This window comes from Chrysemys picta, chromosome 2 (assembly GCF_011386835.1).
Source record: "Chrysemys picta bellii isolate R12L10 chromosome 2, ASM1138683v2, whole genome shotgun sequence".
NCBI lineage: Eukaryota > Metazoa > Chordata > Testudines > Emydidae > Chrysemys > Chrysemys picta.
In genome coordinates this window covers 18,015,512-18,034,136 of record NC_088792.1, presented here as the reverse complement: position 1 = coordinate 18,034,136, position 18,625 = coordinate 18,015,512, and the positions used below count along the sequence as shown (strand labels likewise).

The 18,625-nt window shown below is 45.3% G+C and overlaps 1 protein-coding gene across 15 annotated transcripts in view; it reads left to right on the top strand.

Moving 5' to 3' along the window:
- Positions 1-310: 310 nt before the first annotated feature.
- PRKAG2 (protein kinase AMP-activated non-catalytic subunit gamma 2) overlaps positions 311-18,625 on the top strand; it is a 403,066-nt gene continuing 384,751 nt past the window's right edge. For 10 of the 15 annotated variants that reach the window (XR_010599092.1, XR_010599093.1, XR_010599094.1 and 7 more), the window contains exon 1: positions 311-1,667. Coding sequence is in view for 5 of the 15 variants with exons in the window: in XM_065586741.1 (XP_065442813.1) it covers positions 1,566-1,667 (102 nt within the window). In the remaining 10 variants the exon portion in view is untranslated. The remainder of the gene's footprint in view (positions 1,668-18,625) is intronic. The other 5 variants (XM_065586751.1, XM_065586749.1, XM_065586733.1 and 2 more) reach the window with 4 other exon arrangements.

Genomic DNA, 18,625 nt, shown 5'->3' with positions numbered 1-18,625 from the left:
GGGCAAAGGTGTTTGGTTTCTGCAAATAGAAAGTTGGCAACCCTAGCCCTAACTGTGGGGCTCCCCCGTCAGCCCCGGTGTGCCGGGTGCATCCCACTGTGAGGCTGTGTGCAGTGGGGGGCTCCAGCTGTGAGCCCCAAGGCGGGGGAGGCGCCCGGCGCCCCCTGCTATGTTCCTCCAGGCCCCCACTTTGGAGAGCTCTGAGTTTCGGTATTTGATAGTTTGGCAGGAGCGTTGTTGCTAGCTGTGGTCACCGCCACCTACCGGCCCTCTGTGGTCATTGCAGCGATGAGGTTGTTATTAGTGTTACAAATTGCGCAACAACTGTGTTGATGGCTCCTGGAAGCAAGGGGTGGTGAGAGAGCCGCCCGTCGGCCAGATTCATGAGTGCGGCTGGAGGAGGAAGGGGGTGTGTACACAGTGCCCTTTGCAGGCTCTGGGTTGATGGCACTAGAGAACTTAATCCCCGTCCCTTGTATTTCTGGCATGCCCGAGAAATCCCAGGGACTGGGGTTTGCCTAGGGGCGGGGAGGGGAAGAACGTCGCTGTTTCTTTTTCATGTGAAGGGGTGAAATCCAGCCCGTCCCTGGTGCATCAGCAACTGCAAACTAGCAACAGCCTTCACAGCCCCCCTCCCAAACACTGGCTACACTCTCTCGGTCGCCGTCAGATCATGAATTATTAGGGAAGATCCGGACGCCTGGGAGTTCTTGCCTGGACTGGAGCATTGTGCTTTTGCAGATGCCCGGGAGACGGACGCACGTAAAGGGAGCAGTGTCAGCTCGGGGAGAAAGTATTTTATGATTTGCTGCGCTTCCTGTTAAGCGCAGCCTCTTGTTTTCAGCAGAGCCAGATTGCAAAGAGCATTTGCAACTCCTCCTCCTCAAGGCCGGGTGCTGCCTCCTGGCAGTTCCAGTCCCTGGTTATCATCCGTCCTGCCTGGGATTCCGGCTTGCAGCAGGAAAGGGGAACCACACTGCAATGTTTGTTTGCACCACCGCCTTCTCCAGGCCTGCGTGAGTTTCTCGTAGCTCCGGCCCTGCTTCGCTGCACAGAGGAAGGCACATTTCAGGGAGCGCTTGCACCGCCTCCTGCTTGACAGAGGGGGACGGACCTAGTCGCAGGATCCGGACTCCAGGGATTGTATTTATTTGCAAACGGTGTCGAGCTCAACTTCTGCACCTTCCTCTTTCTCCCCGGGGCACGTGTAATGGGGGACATGTCACTTGGCTGTGCAAAGGGAAGGAAACTTTCTCACCCACCAAGAGTCTCCGGATATTTTTGAACGGCGGAAGAGTTATAAACTGAACCGCAGTTCGAAGGATGTCTCACGATCTTGCTCCTGGAGGAGACGGGGGCCCCTAGCAACTCTCCCAGCCCCCATTTAAAAAACCGCAGCTGGAGAAACTCCTCCCTTCCCCTTTGGTTCCCCCACCCCCTTTTTCCCCAGTTCCCGAGGGTTTGAAAACAAGCCCAGATTGGCTGCTGGTGGTGGACAGTGGTGGGAGGTGGAAGAGGAGCCTTGCTTGGGAGCCATCCTCTGGAGTCAAGCCTCGTTGAGCGGGATGGGAAGCACTGCCATGGACACCAAGAAGAAAGATGCTTCCAGCAGCGGCAGCAGGAAAGGCTCCAGCCAGAGGAGACGCATGTTGCGAGTGCACATCCCGGTAAGTGCCTCTGCGCCCTGCCTCCCTCCCCCTCTTGGTGGCGATGACAGGGCTGAAGTGACCGCTGTCCGCACGCTGCAGCTCGGGCAGCACGCGCCTCCTGTCATCGTGTGGGGGGCTGTTACTCCGGGGCAGCGTGGACACCCCATACTATTCAGCAGCAACAGGTTGGGGGGGGCGTGGTAAAGAAAGGGGCATGCGCCTCCTGTCCTTTTGCAGCAGCTGCAGCAGGAGAGGATTTGGGGGTTCTCTGGGCGGTGCCTGCTTCTCCTGTCACTTAGCAACAGCTGGGGTGAGGGGTGTGTGTGTGGAGAAGAAGTGCCCCCCGCCCGCTCCTGGCATTCAGGAGCAACAGCTGGGGAGTGTGGGGAAGGGGCCGCTGTTCGGTGTGTGCTTGGGGGTGAGGGACGGCACTTGCGGATGAGAGGGGGGAGATTTTCGTGCGGTGCATGCTCCTGCCACTGGCAGCAGCAACGGAGAGCTGGGGGTGTGTCTGTGTGTCTGTCCCCTGCCATGCAGGCAGGCTCTGCCTGTCAGCGAGCTGCCGCAACAGGTTGGGTGGGTGGGGAGGGGAGGAGTGTCCTCTGTGCAATGCGTGTTTATCCTGCCTCGTAAAATCAGTAATTTGGGGGAAGGGGTCCTCTGCACACCTCCTGCTGCATTGTCTTTCTACCAGGTGTGGGGCAGGAGGAGGGAGCTTCCCTTTCATCAGGTTCTGTAGTAGCTACTTCTCAGCCGAGCCGTGGGCCCTTCGGAACCGATTTCGAACAGGCCAGAGTCAGTGTGCGGCCAGCCTTCACACGGGAGGGCCAAGAGGGTCCCACATGCGACCCTGACCAAAGACAGACAATGTCACACATCACTGACGGCTGCCCTCTGACCAGATTGGATGATGGTCTGAGGGCTCTGCCCTTGGCTGATGAGGCTGCTGCAAATTGGGTTGGCAAGGTCTGCATCTGATAAGAATAAGTCTAGCATTTATAAGTAGTAGTTTGTTAGAGGATAAGCTGCTTTTGGGTGTATGGGGCGGGAGGGAGTGCATGGATTGGGTGAGCATGTGCATGCAACAGACGAATAGCAGCTAGTTGAGGGAGAGGTGTGGCCCATGTAACAGGTAGAACCCTAGGTGTGGGGCAGAGAGAGCACACTGTTCCTACTTGGGCAGTTTGCTGTGTTGTTGTTGTAGCTGTGTTGGTCCCAGGATATTAGAGAGACAGGGTGGGTGAGGTAATCTCTTTTGTTGGGCCAACTTCAGTTGGTGAGAGAGACAAGCTTTCAAGCCACCCTGAGCTCTTCTTCCGGTCTTGCTGAAGTTGATCCAATAAAAGATATAACGTCACCCCCTCTTGTCTCTCTGAGAAAAGGAGGTACAGTTTGGTGCTGGGCTAGTGCTGGGGAGGGAGGACTGGAGCCCTCCACCTCTTCCCTTTCATGCACTAACCAAACCCAGCCCAGTTGCATGCAGAGTGCCAGGCTTGCAGTGTGTGACTGGGCAAAGGGAGAGGACAGCATGCTCTGCACTCACTGCTGCCTTCATTTAGCCATGTGATTTGTTTGGCACAGTTCTAACCGGATTTGATATTTCACGTGCAATGCTGTAGAGTCTGAGTGTATTTTAACTAGAGGTGGGCTCAAAGCAGTATGGGGGCCTGAACGTGCCCAAACTTTGGCACTTGGACCTATCTGTGCAGTGAGACTGAATTGGAGCCTCTAATCTGAAGCCCCCAAACTCTAATTCAGAACTGAATTTCCAGGAGGTTGATAGCTCAGAACCCTCTCAGATGTTTATCAAAGCAACCTATTGCCGGAATGGTAGGTGCAGAGGTCATACTAGAGCAGACAAGTGTACAGATTGGCAGGAAACAATTTTCCTATCCCATGAAAATTTTCACAATTTAAAAAAGTCTCCAGTTTAGGGTGACCAGATGTCCCGATTTTATAGGGACAGTCCCGATTTTGGGGTCTTTCTCTTATATAGGCTCCTATTACCCCAACCCCCACCCCCTGTCCCGATTTTTCACACTTGCTGTCTGGTCACCCTACTCCAGTTCCATATAGGGAGGAAACTGAGACTTTTTGAAAATGTAAAGAGCGAGGTTGATTTCTCTTCCCCCCCCCCCCCCCCCCAATAACCAGATGGCTACACTGAGACCTTTTAAAGTTTTTGTGTATGCTAGTCCTAGATTCAATAGTCTGGTGGTTAGGACTCTGACCTGGAAGGTGGGAGACCAGGTTCAAGTCCCTGCTGTAGTGACTATTTAATTATTTATACCAAGTGGAAAAGCTCCCACAGGTGAGATTGTGAGTGTGTCACCCCACAATAGCTTGGTGGTCAGGGCACTTACTGGGCTTGTGGCAGGCCCAGGTTGAAGGCCATGCTGCAGAGCAGGGACTTGAACCTGATCTCCCATATGCTACATGAATGCCTTAACCACGGGGTTATTAGCTGTTTTGGGCTGGGGTTAGTTACTCACTCTGTTACCTGACATTTCATTCTGGACTGTCAAAATCAGTTATTTCCTGCAAAAAGTTAGTTTTGATGGATCATTTTCCAACGTAAAACACTTTTATCAAATTCTGGACCAGCAGGCCGTCCAGTCCAGTTTCCTGTCTGAGAGTGGCCAGTAGCGCTGATTCAGAGGAAGGTGTAAAAAACTCTGTAGTAGCCAGGCAGTATAGAATAACTTGCTCAGGGGGTCATTTTTCCCTAATGCCCAATAGTTAGAGATTGACTTATACTCTGGAGCTGGAGAGTTTATCCCTTTCAAAACTTCACTACTTTTTTTTTTTAAATCCTTACTATTAACTCAGTATATTCTTATTTATATAAATCTTCATTCCATTTTTGGAATTCACCACTCTTGGCTGTGGTGCCTCTAGCAATGAGTTCCAGAGTTCCTGCGCCTTGTGCTGAGGGGTCTAGATTTTGCTCCAGCTGCCCAGTGGCAGGAGGCAGCGTGAACATGTCCCTCCCAGGCCAACAGGAAACCATCAGCTAATTTTATTTCTATGCTTTTTTTTTTAAATGGAAAAACCAAACAAATACAAACATGTAGGGCCTACTGAATGTGTGGTATAAAAGAAAGGAGAAATACACAGCTTTTTAATGGGAAGAATTAGATCTGTAGAGTTCTCATGAGCCCAATAGTGTGAGTAAAACTTTCAACCCTACAATATGTTAGTGTGCTCAAAATGAGGCCCCCCCTCATCTAATGTGGGTGTCTCCAATGTGTGTCCATCGTGATAGTGTCTAGGCACCAATTTCTGCCACAGCGCTAGTAATACAACTTCCATCTGATTATCTCAAAATGCCTTACGGACATTGAACACCCCAGTGTGGCTGTAATTATCCTAATTTTATACATGGAGGAGTTGAGGCATGAAGGGATTAAGTGACTTTTCCAAATAAGAGTGCCTTTGGCAGAGCCAAGAATAGAACCCAAATGTTCTGGCTTCTAGTCAGGGGTGTGCACAAGGGGGGGCAAACAGGGGCAAAGCCCCCCCCAATAATAGTTGTGGCCGGGGGCACAGAACTTGTCCGGCCCCAGGGATGCAAAGGCAGGGCAGAGGAAAGAGTGAACTCCTGCCAGGGCAGTTGGGGGCAGTGAGGTCCTCCCAGTGCCAGGTGGGGATGGGGGAGAGTGAGCTCAGGGAATGGGGGGAGGGCCCAGAATGTGCCCCTCCAAAAGGGGCCAAATCTAAATTCCTGCACGTGCCCCTGCTTCAAGTTCTCTTTCTTAATCACAAAGTTCATCTTCTTCCCCAGGATTGCCTCAGTATTGTCCTAGAGGGACCTCTTCTAGGGGGAGAGGGTCATTCATTGTCTGTGTTGGTTAACTTCTTGGCCTCTTTGCTGAACCTGCTTAGTAGGTTGCCACCTGAACAGTGGTAGATATTTGCACATATGCCACTAAGGGTACATCTATATGAGGATAAGCGCACCCTGGTACAGCCGCGGCTGGCCTGGGTCAGCTCATTTGGGATTGTGGGGCTTGGGCTGTGGGACTAAAAATTGCTGTGTAGACATTTGGGCTTGGATTGGAGCTAGAGCTGTGGGATCCTCCACCCTCGCTTGGACTTCAGCCTGAGCCAGAACATCTACACAGCAGTATTTCAGCTCTGGAGCCTGAGCCCTGCAAGCCGGAGTCAGCTGACCCTGGCCAGCTGTGGGTTTTTTATCCCAGTGTAGACATACCCTTAGGGTCTGATCTTGCTCTCAGTGAAGTTAGTAGCTATTTTGCTGTTGACACATTTGGGAGCAATTCAAGATTTAAAAAGTAACAAAGATCTGATCTCTTCCCCCCCGCCCCCCCACCCTGAACCAATAGACTCCTTTCCTCTTCTGCAGTGTTGAGGCCTATAGTATTCCTAAAACGGGTCATAATTTTTCAGATTTGGTGGTATTTTTCAGTAGTTGTTTTATCTTTTGTTGTAGTGGTAATACAGCTGGCCTAGGAAGCTTTTGTTATACTCCTCACTTGACAGTGAAATTTTCATTTGGAAAGATCAATTTAGACTTTTTTTTTTTTCTGTTTCATAACATTTTCTTGGCTGTTGTTTTGGAGTATCATTCCTATTATTTCAGCGGTGCCTATCAGTGCTGCTGTAGTTGTCAAGGGAGCTTTCATCAGACAGAAATTTTTATTTTGCTCATCCTCCTCTTCTGTGTCTTGTTGTGAGATCGTGTTTATTCCTCAGACATTTAATTCTTGCTCATTGAGATCTTCGGATTAGGGGCAATAAGGGGAAGACTAAGAAGGTGTGAACAGAAAGTGAAATAAAGGAGAGTGTAATTTTAAGAGAAAGTATTGAGAGCAAAAACGACACAAGAAATAAAGTTGATATCGTTGGGAGTCAGTGATACTTTCTAGTCTTACAGTGGGGGTGCATCTGCGCCACTTGAAAGACTTGACCTAGAAGAAGTTGACAAGCTTTGATGAAAAGCAGAGAAGCCTTTAAAAAAATGAAAATTAGGTGTACGGAGAAAACCAAAGACATTCGTTATGCCTGAATGGAAGGTGTAAATGTTCTCCTTTTTTCTCATTGTTTCCTTTTTTAGGGGTTGAATACAGTGGGAACAAATTGATCAGCCTTAAAGAGGCCATTTTGTTGTGGCTCACAACCCAAGGTGGGAATTTCAAGATCTTGTCCGTTTTAAGCAAGAATGGAGGGTTGGGGGAAGAACTGTAGGACGCAATAGAGGAGTCTGACAGACTCTTTCTTTCTGAAACAGTGCTTTTTGTGCTGAATCTCCCCCTCCTTCTGCACAAGTGAAGCACCCAAGTCTTGCTCTTGGGATGGTTGGCAGTCTGCTGAGTTCCCGTAAACTGGATGCTCCCATCACCTGCTAAACTGATTTGCGATAGTCCAAGATAAACCTCATACCACTAGATTCTCTAGCATGGCAGAGTGAGGAGCTAGTTGCTAAATCACTGGGCTGTGCTCTGTGAACTTACTCCTTGCAATTACCAAAGTGATTTATAATGACAAACATAGTAATTGAGCTAGACCATAAGAGCCAATACGAGATACATTAAGAGGCAAAATCTGCTCCTCCCCTTCACAGCACCACTTTCTGAAATCTTGAAAAGATACTTTCTGTACACTTAAAGTAGAGATGGCTTCAAATGAAATCCTATGTATGCCGAAGTTCAGATACAGAGCTCAACTTTGTGGTTGTTGCTTATCTCTAATGTAGATATCTTAGCTCTTATAGAGTTTCCTTTTAAAACATTAGAAGGCAACAGAATAAGTAATAATATAAATTGCAAACACATCTTGCTTGGTACATATTTTAAAAGCACTGTCGTCTCCATTCTAAGGCTAGATGCAATTGTCTGCTGACTCAGAGTGCCTAGCAGAGAGATCAATACTTTCCTTGTGTAATCTTCTTACAGAATTGTTCTGTTGGAATATGTTAAAAATTGTCATTGTAACTTCATCTCACTTCAAACAGGGAATAGATTCTGCTCTTGGTTACTTTGGATTTACGCTAGTGTAACTCCACTGATGCCAATAGAGTTGCTTTGAATTTACACTAAGTGTAATGAAGAGTGGAGTATGTCCCAAGATCTTCACCTGAGTACCCACTGCAGCTCCCAATGAGTGGGAATTGCAGATATTTGGCACTTTTCTGTATTAGACCTAAATATGTTAGAAGGTATGTGCAGGGGTCGGCAACCTCTGGCACACGGCTCGCCAGGGTAAGTACTCTGGCGGGCCGGGCCAGTTTGTTTACCTGCCACGTCTGCAGGTTTGGCTGATCGTGGCTCCCACTGGCTGCGGTTTGCTGCTTCAAGCCAATGGGGGCTGCGGGAAACGGGGCGGGCAGAGGGATGTGCTGGCCACGGCTTCCCGCCGCCCCCATTGGCCTGGAGCGGCAAACCACGGCCAGTGGGAGCCACGATCGGCCGAACTTGCGGACACGGCAGCTAAACAAACTGGCCTGACCCGGCCCGCCAGGGTGCTAGAGGTTGCTAACCTCTGTGATAGTGAAAAATTTCATTGTTCCTTTGTGTACAGTAATCAATGAGGCCAAAATATCTGTCCAGTGAAGTGGTTATTTCCCACGCTTTCCCACATTTCTTTCTCAAAGTGCTTCAGTTCTGAAGAAGCCATCTCTAGGATCAGATTTAATGCTGTACCTATTTCTGTTATTGTGTAGAGACCCCAGGGCAGATCCTCAGATGGTGTAAATTCTCTTTGTGTCATGGACTTCAGTGGCACTGTAACAGCTTACACCAACCGAGGATCTCTCCCTCCATCTCTTGCTTTCCACTATAGCAAAGCAGTTAGTGGTTGTATAGTTAATAAATGTTTGCAGTGTTGTAGCTGTGTTGGACCCAGGATATGGGAGAGACAGGGTGGGTGAAGTAATATCTTTTATTGGACCAACTTCTGTTGGTGAAAGAGACAAGTTTTTGAGGTACACAGAGCTCAGTCTGACATAAGCAGAATGACATAAGCTCATTCTGAGTTCTGTGTGGCTTGAAAGCATGTCTCTTTCACCAACAGAGGTTGAGCCAATACAAGATATTACCTCACCCACCTAGTGTTTCTCCAGTTAATAAATCACATTCATAAAATGATTCTTCCTTTCCAGTATCGTAGAATATACTTTGTTTCGTCAGATGAATGCTGGGTCGGGCAAGAAGAGGACTACATTCTTGGAGTTATTTGTGACAGCAACAGATGAAAGTGCTAAGTAGTGAATTTTTCCAAAGGAGCTAACGAGGGAATCTGCTACCTGTGTGACCCTGGAGCACAAACTTATCTGGAAAGACTCTCTTTCAGTGGGGAGAGGAGAGGGAAATGTCTCCCTAAAATGGAATCTGGAACTGTCCCTGTGTCATCTTTGAGACCCAGAAAACAATGTGTCCCAAACTTCTACCTTCTTGCAATTTTGAAATTGGATCTCTCTTAATAGACTAAAGAGTTGAGGAAGGTGATGAGAAGCCCTGGAACTTTCACAATGAAATCTGAACGCTCCTGTGCATCAGATAAAAAGGATTAGCAACTGCAATTACAGTAGGTAGGAGAAAAATGACAAGGGCTCTCAATCTTTATGCTTCTTGACATTCCACAAGCTGATCACCAGCTAGGTTTATGGAAAAGTACAGTTGCTCCTTTCAGCCATCTCCTGTCTCTCCCAGTTTGCACTCCTGATCTGCTCTGCCCCCTTCCTGCTGGTCTACAGCTCCTGTGGGCTATAGACCAGCAGGAAGGAGATGAATTGCATCAGAAGAGTGGGCCATGGACATGGAAGATCCAAGGAGAGGGGTGGAAGCTGAGCAGAGGCATGGAACATGAGGCTATTGGCCTATTGGGAGGGGTAGACCACGTTGTGTAAATCATTTGGGGAGGTGGGAGAAGCTCTGTATGTTTGTGGAGAGAACAGGAGCAGGACAGGAACTGCTGAAAGCTAGAGTGAGAAGAGGAATGAATCCTTTATAGTTTCTTGCCTGAGAGGAGTGTGTGTCTTTATGGTGCAAAGGGTTAAATCATTGCATTATAAAAACCTTACATGCTGCATAGCAGTAATTTACTGTTTTTAGAGGATAAGTATGAGTAAGAAAGTGATATCCTGCAGATATAGAAAGACTCTGCTTATGTGTCCTTCTTGCCAGTAGGTATAGACAGTGATGCTGAAGTTTTGAAAGTCAAGTCTACTTGGAAAAGTGACTATAAAAATGGCATGATGGAGCATTATGTTGTCTCAATGACAAAGATGCTTTTTTTTCTGCCTCCCAGCCCCGAGATCTGAGAGAGAGTCTGTATTCTTTCTTTCTCATGAATCATGGGCTAATTTGTTCACTTAGTAGCACCTGTGTGTCCCAGGGACTTCAAATTATGTCCACCATTACACTTGTGCAGCCACACTACCTTCAAGGGAGCTATACAGATGTAACTGAGAGCAGAATTTGACTCCGCAGATAGAATTTTACAACAATTTGCTGACATGTGGACAGGCTTAGACTCCAGCTTGTACCCCTCTATGCTGGCTCTACAGGGCTAACCCCAGGAGTAAAAAGTAGCCAAAGCTTCACTGGCGTGGAAGTCAGTAGTGTTGATTCTAGATACATATGCTGGACAGATCTGTTGAGTAAGGTACCATTTAACAGATTCACTTCTCAGAATAAAACTGCGTTTATACTAGCGGATGCCCATGCGTAGGGTGCCATGAAAGACAATGCAGAGATGGTTGTGGGAGAAATGGAGCATCAAGGTTGGTGGGGAAGAGAGTGCTGTGGTAAGAGGCAAGGCCTGACAGTTGGGGAGGGGCAGAGCAATGGAAGGCTGTGAAGGCAAAAGAACAAGACTCTTGAACTTGATGTCCTTGAGTGGAATATATTTTGCACATGATGGAAAGAAAAAGAGGCCTTATGTGGACAGATAGTGGTGGTTTGGCTGCATGATACTGGGTAAACATTGAAATATTTCTAGTAATTGTAATGTGTGGAAACAATAATTTTGGCACGGCAATTTCTGCTGCTGTGTCTGATTGATATGTTTCAGAGTAGCAGCCGTGTTAGTCTGTATCTGCAAAAAGAACAGGAGTACTTGTGGCACCTTAGAGACTAACAAATTTATTAGAGCATAAGCTTTCATGGACTACAGCCCACTTCTTCGGATGCATCCGAAGAAGTGGGCTGTAGTCCACGAAAGCTTATGCTCTAATAAATTTGTTAGTCTCTAAGGTGCCACAAGTACTCCTGTTCTGATTGATATGTTTACTGTTAAGGTGGAGGCTAGAGGAAAGAATTCTAGACTGTAGCTGTTTACATGTTCTCAGTATCTGGATAATAATGCTTCAGTTTAATTAAAGCTGACTTGTATAATAATGTATTCTCTAAATCAGGGATTCTCTAACTTCATTGCACCACGATTCCCTTCTGACAACAAAAATTACCACACGACCCCAGGAGGTGGGACCGAAGCCTGAGACTGCCTGAGCTTGCTGCCCCGGGTCGGGAGGGCGTGGGCGCCACATACAAAGCCAAAGCCCAAACCCCACACAGGGGGCCTATAACCTGAACCCCACTCCCAGGGCTGAAGCCCTTGGTTTTCGGGTTCAGCCCTGGGTGGGGGGGCTCGGGCTTTGGCCCTGGGCCCTAGCAAGTCTAAGCCAGTCCTGATGACCCCATTAAAATGGGGTTGCAACCCACTTTGGCGTCCCAACCTGCAGTTTGAGAACTGCTGCTCTAAATTACATGAAATATTTTGATATGAATTCTATATAGTTTGGGAGCTCTGTTTTGTTTGTAGAGAACCAAAATGCAATACACATTTTTTGTTATCTTCAATTATGACACTTAAAGTTTAGCTTTATAATATAGTGTCTAGGGTTTTGTACATTGCTATATAATTTAGCATGGCAAATTATGTTATGTAGAGTTAGTGTAATGGGAAGTATAACAGATTTGTTGCAGCATATATTTCAGGTTGTCACCTATACCTTACACTGTGGTTGAACAGACTGTATGGTCATTAATGAAGATAGAACTTGGGACTTTCTGTTCCAAAACAGGAACCTATCCCATGAGCTCAAGACAAAATCTGTTTGTTGTAGTATAGTTGGACTGGAAGGGCTGAGACCCTTTGTAAGATACTACAGTACAGATAGATATAGACGTACACAAATTTGACATTCCAGCAGTAGGGAGCAATGGTACATATATGCATTACCTACAATGTTATGAAAAGCCAGACATGGTAATTAATTTACATAGCACTAGCAAAGCTTTAGATACTTTACAGGCAACTTTTCCAGCAAGCATGATGTTGGTGCTGTGTAAATAATAAAATTGGGGCTGGTCTACCCTGGCAAAGTTAAAGCGCTGCTGCGTGCAGTTGCAGCAGAGTGCTGGGAGAGAGCTCTCCCAGCGCTCAAAAAACCCACCTCCACGAGGGGAGTAGCTAGCAGCGCTGGGAGCGTGACTCCCAGGGACTGGTGCACTGTCTACACTGGCGCTTTACAGCGCTGAAACTTGCTGCGCTCAGAGGGGTGTGTTTTCACACCCCGAGTGAGAAAGTTGCAGCACTGTAAAGTGCCAGTGTAGACAAGCCCTTGCTCTTGATCTTCCAGTAGTTCCAGACCTGAGGAGAGGAAGGATAAACCAGTGGTTAGAGTGCTAGCCTAGGACATGGGACACTTTGGTTCAGTTCCCTGCTTTGCCACAGTCTTCCTGTGTGGCCTTGGGTAGATAAGTCACTCTGTGCCTCAGTTCCCTATCTGTTAAATGAGCATAATAATACTTTCCTACCTCATGGAGGTGTTGTGAGGATAAATACACTAACAATTATGAAATGCTGTGATGCTACAGATTTACAAGGTACCTTGTAAATACCTAAGGGGAGGTCTTCACTACCCGCCGGATCGGCGGGTAGAGATCGATCTATCGGGGATCGATTTATCATGTCTCATCTAGACACGGCTAAATCGATCCCCGAACGCACTCCTGTCGATTCCGGAACTCCAGCTCACGAGAGGCGGAAGCGGAGTTGACGGAGGAGCGGCAGTGGTCAACTCGCCGCTGTCCTCATGGCCAGGTAAGTCGACCTAAGATATGCCGACTTCAGCTACGCTATTCCTGTTTCGCGTAGCTGAAGTTGCGTATCTTAGGTCGACCTCCCCCCCCCCCCTCCCAGTGTAGACCAGGGATCGAGAACAACAGCAAGCCAAATGGTAGAGTGTAGGTGTTATCACATGCCATAGTGGTTCCCCAGTTTTTGTCCATAAGGGGGAGATATGTCTGAGTAAGCTTATGAATTCAATTTGTGTTTTGTGAATGCCTATTGTAATTCAGCATCTGTTTTGATTGTAATCTGTAGTGTGGCTTTGAGCATTTATTTTGATAGTGGGAACTTGACACTTAGTGGGGAAGCTATAACTGGGAAGCTGTGACAGTACCAGCAAGGGGTGAAATAGGGGGATTGCTGGATTCTTTACACAGAAACTGGTGCGGGGGGGTGGTGGCCGGAGAAGAGGCCTGGATGCTCCCCCCCACACGCACACACAGTCTAAGAAATCACATGGATGGGGGAGCTGCAGTTGCTCCACTTGACCAAAGATGTACAGAGTCTCTTTAAAAAAGGGGTACTTCTCTAAGCGGAGGAAGCAATTTAATCACTACAAACAGAAGGCACAGCTGGAGAGAGTGGAAGCAGGAGGGACTTTGCCACCTTTAAAAGGATTGGACCAAACCCATGGGCGTGCAGACGAAGGTGAAGATCAGACTAAAGGAGTTGGATTCCGCAGTTTGTTTTCCATAGATCTGTAACTCCTGTGTGCTTTTGAAAGAGAAAATTGTGTGTGTGTGTTTAAGAAATTCTTTTGCTAAGCCGTTGTTGCCGTGCTTTACTGTCACGTTGTCCCTGAAGGGTGTAATTAGGAACTCAGAGCTCCTACAGTCAGGTGGACTCTAAGGGGGAAATGTCAACCCAACTGGGGACTCGAGAGGGCTGAGTCACTGGTTCAGGGGTCTGGGCAGTCAGACTTTGGGGTCCCACTCTTTGAGAAGGATGTCAGACCTACCGTTTGCTCCTGGGTACTGTACCTGGGTGACCCAGAGCTAAGAATGGTGATCAATCACTACCCAGACTCAGGAAGAAGTGTAGCAGCACTTCTTCAAAGACTGTTTCAGCCACTGGGATGCAGCTTTCATCTTGCTTTAGTATTCCCTCTGGAACAGCAGCTTGTTGGAGTGGGATTTGCTGCTGTTGAGTGAGTATTAATCAAAGCTTCTGTGATGGAAATGGGAACTAAATGATATGGCCTGCAGAAAGGTATCTCAGGCTGGAAAGGAGAAGATGAGGCAGAGGATTAGGAACTTTTAAAATCATCACTCCAGCCATCTGAATCTGTGCTCTAGTTACTGCCTGGGGCTGGGAAGGTATATACCTTGCGTTGGTGAATGGTTGAGGGCTCAGGTTCTCCACCCCTCAAATGGGGGGGAAAAAAGTTCCCTGTAAACTTTCCATTGTTTTAACGTTGTAGCTAATGAAATATTAACTACTTTTAATGCAGCAATATGCTACTGTGAAACTTTGCTATCTCCTATGGCAGCATCTACAGTCCTCAACCACGGCTGGGGCTCCAGTGTGCTAGTGCATATATCAATGTATAGCTGTATATAAACATAGTAGGACAGCTCACCCGAAGAGTTTAAAATCTCCATAGACACTACAGACAAGAGGTAGGAGAAAGGAAGTATGGTTATCCCCATTTTACAGATGGGGAATGGAGAGATTAAGTGACCCGCCTCATGTCATGCAAAGAGTCTGGGATGGCGATGAGAATTGAACCTTGATCTCCTGAGTAGTATCCATTGCCTTAACTACAAGACCATTTTCCCTCTTTGTTTAGCTGTCCACCTATAGGTCTCTCATGCAGGCCCAGTTTTTTGGTAACAACTTGACTGAAAGTTGTTACTATCCTACATCTGTTTGATAGTATATGTGAATGAATTGGTGATCCCAGTTCAGTTCCTCGTGGATAGGTGTCCACAACACACAAACCATCAGAGTAGTTAGGACTGTTATGGGTTTTCTGGACAGAGGGGTCAAGCATTGAATGGTGGCCCCACATCCAGAAGTGATGCCACTCAGGCAGGTTTGAGGAATACTGGTGAGACAGTGTGGTGAACTCTGTATGATTACTGCACACTCCATGGTGTCTGCTATAGGACACACCAATGTTTTGTTCTGAATCCCTGGTAGCACAACAGGTGGCTCATTACTTGAGGCAAGTGTTCTAAGGTAGATCATCTACTAGACCTTTATAGATTCTCGCATCCCATGTGTCCCACTCAGCACTTCCAACCACCACACTCCTCCCAGGGTCCCCAGACACCCTGCTGCTGTAACCAACTCTTTGCTGATTGTCCTCCTATCTGCCACAGGATCTCACCCTCGCCCCACCCCTGACCAGTAGCCATCCAGTGCTGGTTTCTGTGCTGTACCTTCTCTGTGGGGAGATGATTTCAGCCTCCTGATCTGTTAAGCTGACATCGTTCACAAACACTAAACTCCTCATATACAAAGAGGGCTGGGAGATAAAAAGGTGACCGTAATCCCCCTTGACCCTCTGCTCAGCTAGTCCAAGGTAAAGCTAATACTAGTTTAGTTTATTCAAATAGAATCTAATTATACACTTTTTTTTTTTGAGAATCACTTTATGCATCTCTGAGTTATTCAGGGGCACGAGGGCACATGCCAGTGTTTTTCCTTATGATGTTATGCCAGTAATTCAGCAATTCAAAAAAATAATTTCAGTTCTTTTATCTGTGTGGTGTATTTAAAGAGTCCTGGATCCTTGAACTCCTTCAGACTTGTGCAACCAACTTCATCCGGGCATGCAAAAATACTATTAATTTAAATCTTTTATTGGGATTTTTAATTTTGAAATACTGAAGTGCAAAGAGGAAACGTCTTATCTAAGAACATACGTTTGTGTCTTTACTCTGCCTTGTAATAAACTTATTTTCTTTGTGGTCTTGCCACACGGAAATGGAATTCACTTTACATTGCATGATGTCTAGGTTTGTTAGGTTATTGTTAAGCTCAGACAAGGTGCTTGGTGTTGTACAAATACAAGGACAAATTCTGCCACCTGGAATCACAAGAGTAGTGCTTTACTCTGCAAGTAGTTTCAGTGAAAGCAAAAGGAAAATATGTGACGAAAAAGGTATGGTTCAACATCAGCAAGGATGGTAGAACTGAACCCAAAGATGGAACCATGGTCCCTGCCTGAATGAGTTCAGTTTCAGGACCTGATCCTGCAGACACTCACTCACATGAGCAACTTGGCTCATCTGAGTGGTTCTGTTTCTCTGGGTGTGCATGTATCTTTAGCGGAACATCTTAGGTTTGGAGAGATGAAACATTTAAGAAATGCTTGTTGCTTAAACCATTCAGCTTGATTTGTCTGCAGCATATATTATTTCAAAGGGAAAAAAAGTGACAAAGGTTAAAAGCTGAACATGTGCCAGAGAAGTTGGGTAGCTATCTTGAAACTTAAGATTGGTTATGTAATAATGTGTGTGTGTGTGTGTGTGTATATATATATATATATATATATATATATATATGTATATATATATATATATATTCATTCAAAACAAAACAAAAAATGTTAAAAGTATGTTAAGATTGCAAAGTCAAGAATTCAGAAGTTGGGCAATGTCAGAATTAAGGCTTTCCATGCCCTGTTGGATGTCTGCATTATGATATTCTTTAATTACATTATTGCACTACAGGACCCGTGCCTCTTTCAGGATGCTCTGGGAATGTGACAGAATTGTGTAGAGAATGAGAGTGTCTGTAGGACTGCTTCAGGCAAAAATCTTCTCCAGCGCCACCCATTTGGGTTGGTGATGTATTGCTATCTTTTAAAAGTAAATGAGTGTTGAATATACTCAGACACAGGGTGGATTGATTTCAATCAAAGTGACTTAAATTACTAATTTTAATCATAATTTAAACCAGCAAGCAGGGTTTAAACCATTGCTTTTTAGTTATTTTCCTAAAGAAAGATTGATTCTCATTGGTTACCAAACCAAATTTAGTGTAAATTTGCAAATCAGCAATGGCGTTTCTTTGCGCTAACCAGGAGGATACGCTATAACTATACACCTTTATTTAAGCAATTATATAGCTGAACTCTACGAGATTATTCATTTTTTGCTTCCAATTTGTGTCAAGCTCTATTTGGATGGAAATTCAAATTTAAATTAAAAATGTTTTTTGTTTCTGGATACATAAGAAAATTTATCAAAATACATTATGCATTTAATATTAACTGATTTAATAAACAAAGGAAATATTATTTGTAGTTAGTTAATTGAGCTGATTGTTTCTTGTTACCATGGCCTTCAAGACTTTAAAACTAGTAATTCTCATTCTTTCACACCTATTCTTCATAGATTGGAGGAAGAAAACAAACTTTCCTGCTTTTTCAACTCCCAGTTGGTTTTTTAACTTTGAATGTGGTAGTCGGATACACTGAAATGAAAAACAATTTTCTCTCTGCATCTGCAGAAGAGGCTACTGCTGTCAGAATCTAGCTTAGCACTTCAGCCAACTCAGGGTTCAGTTGCTTAGCCAGTGACTTCCACTGGTTCAGTGATTTGACTTTCTTTAAAACTTGGCAGCAAATATGAACTGCTTAATATTATTTTTGCATTTAATTTAAATAATAAGTTTAGGTTTCAGCATAGGCTGTCAATTTCAAATTTAATTTTAAATAGTTTTATAACCTGTATATAATTTCAATTAAAATATCAGATTTTTTTTGCTTTAAAAATTGATTTTATCCACCTTGGTGTATTGAATAACTTTAATGGGAGACAGCCTAATGAATAAAGGCTATAAAACTGAGGTATGGGTTTAAAACATATTTTGGCTTATTGGATTTTCCAGGAGCTAATGTCTGCTTTTCTTGTGGGCTGATTCATGTCATAAATAATTATTGTGGTGGTCTTGAGCTTTTCTGGGCCCTGTTAGGGGAGTTAATGCTTTTGGGCTCTCCTTGAACTATCAAGAGCTAGTGGGACGACTTAGCTCTCAGTCTTTCTATGTACGTGTGTATAGATTGGCTAAGCAATGACAGCTAAGGGAGGAAGCATAAGTTTATAATTTTTAAAGGTTGTTAACACTAGTGAGGGAGAGGAATTATTTAGAGTGGTACATGGGGTATAACTAATAGGAATGGGAAAACTTGAGCAGAATATCATGGGAATCTGTGGAATACTGGAATAGTTTTCCCAAGGGAAGTAGTGAAAACATTGCTCTGGACTTTAAAAACAAGACTGATAAAACAATAAAAATGTACTGTAAGGAACAATCCAATCTTGACAGAGAAATGAACTAGCTGATCTAAGAGCTCTTTTCCATCTCCAGCTTCTGTGGTTCTTTAAGAGCTCAGAAGCGTTATCCATTTAGTTCGATTTATCTTGAAAAATGTGGTAAGGATACAAAACAGTATTGGTATTGTCAGTGTGTGTGTGTGTGTGTGTGTGTGTGTGTGTGTGTGTGTGTGAGAGAGAGCATCAATTGTGTCCTGCGCACAGCTATTTATAACAAATTGAATACATACTTGTGTATGTTACAGGATGGCAAATTGTGCATGCTGCAGCAATGGGATATACAACATTGGAACAAGTTCTGGAGCTGTGGTGTATTTCAGATCCTTTGCATGAACATGTTTCCTTCTAAAGTAAAAACAATAGGCGTTAGATTTTGACTGTACTAAAGTTAATTTACATTTAAAATCCTGTTGTTTTAATGGTATAAAACCAGCAGAAGAGCTAGTTGACTCAGTAAACATACCTTTATTCTGTTGTTTTTTTATTAAACAACAAACATTTTCTGTGGCTTAAAATTCCAGTCTTCTGGGCCAGTTTCTCGAGAGATTAAGGACACTTTAAAATGTATGAATCCCACTGCCCTGGGTACCTACT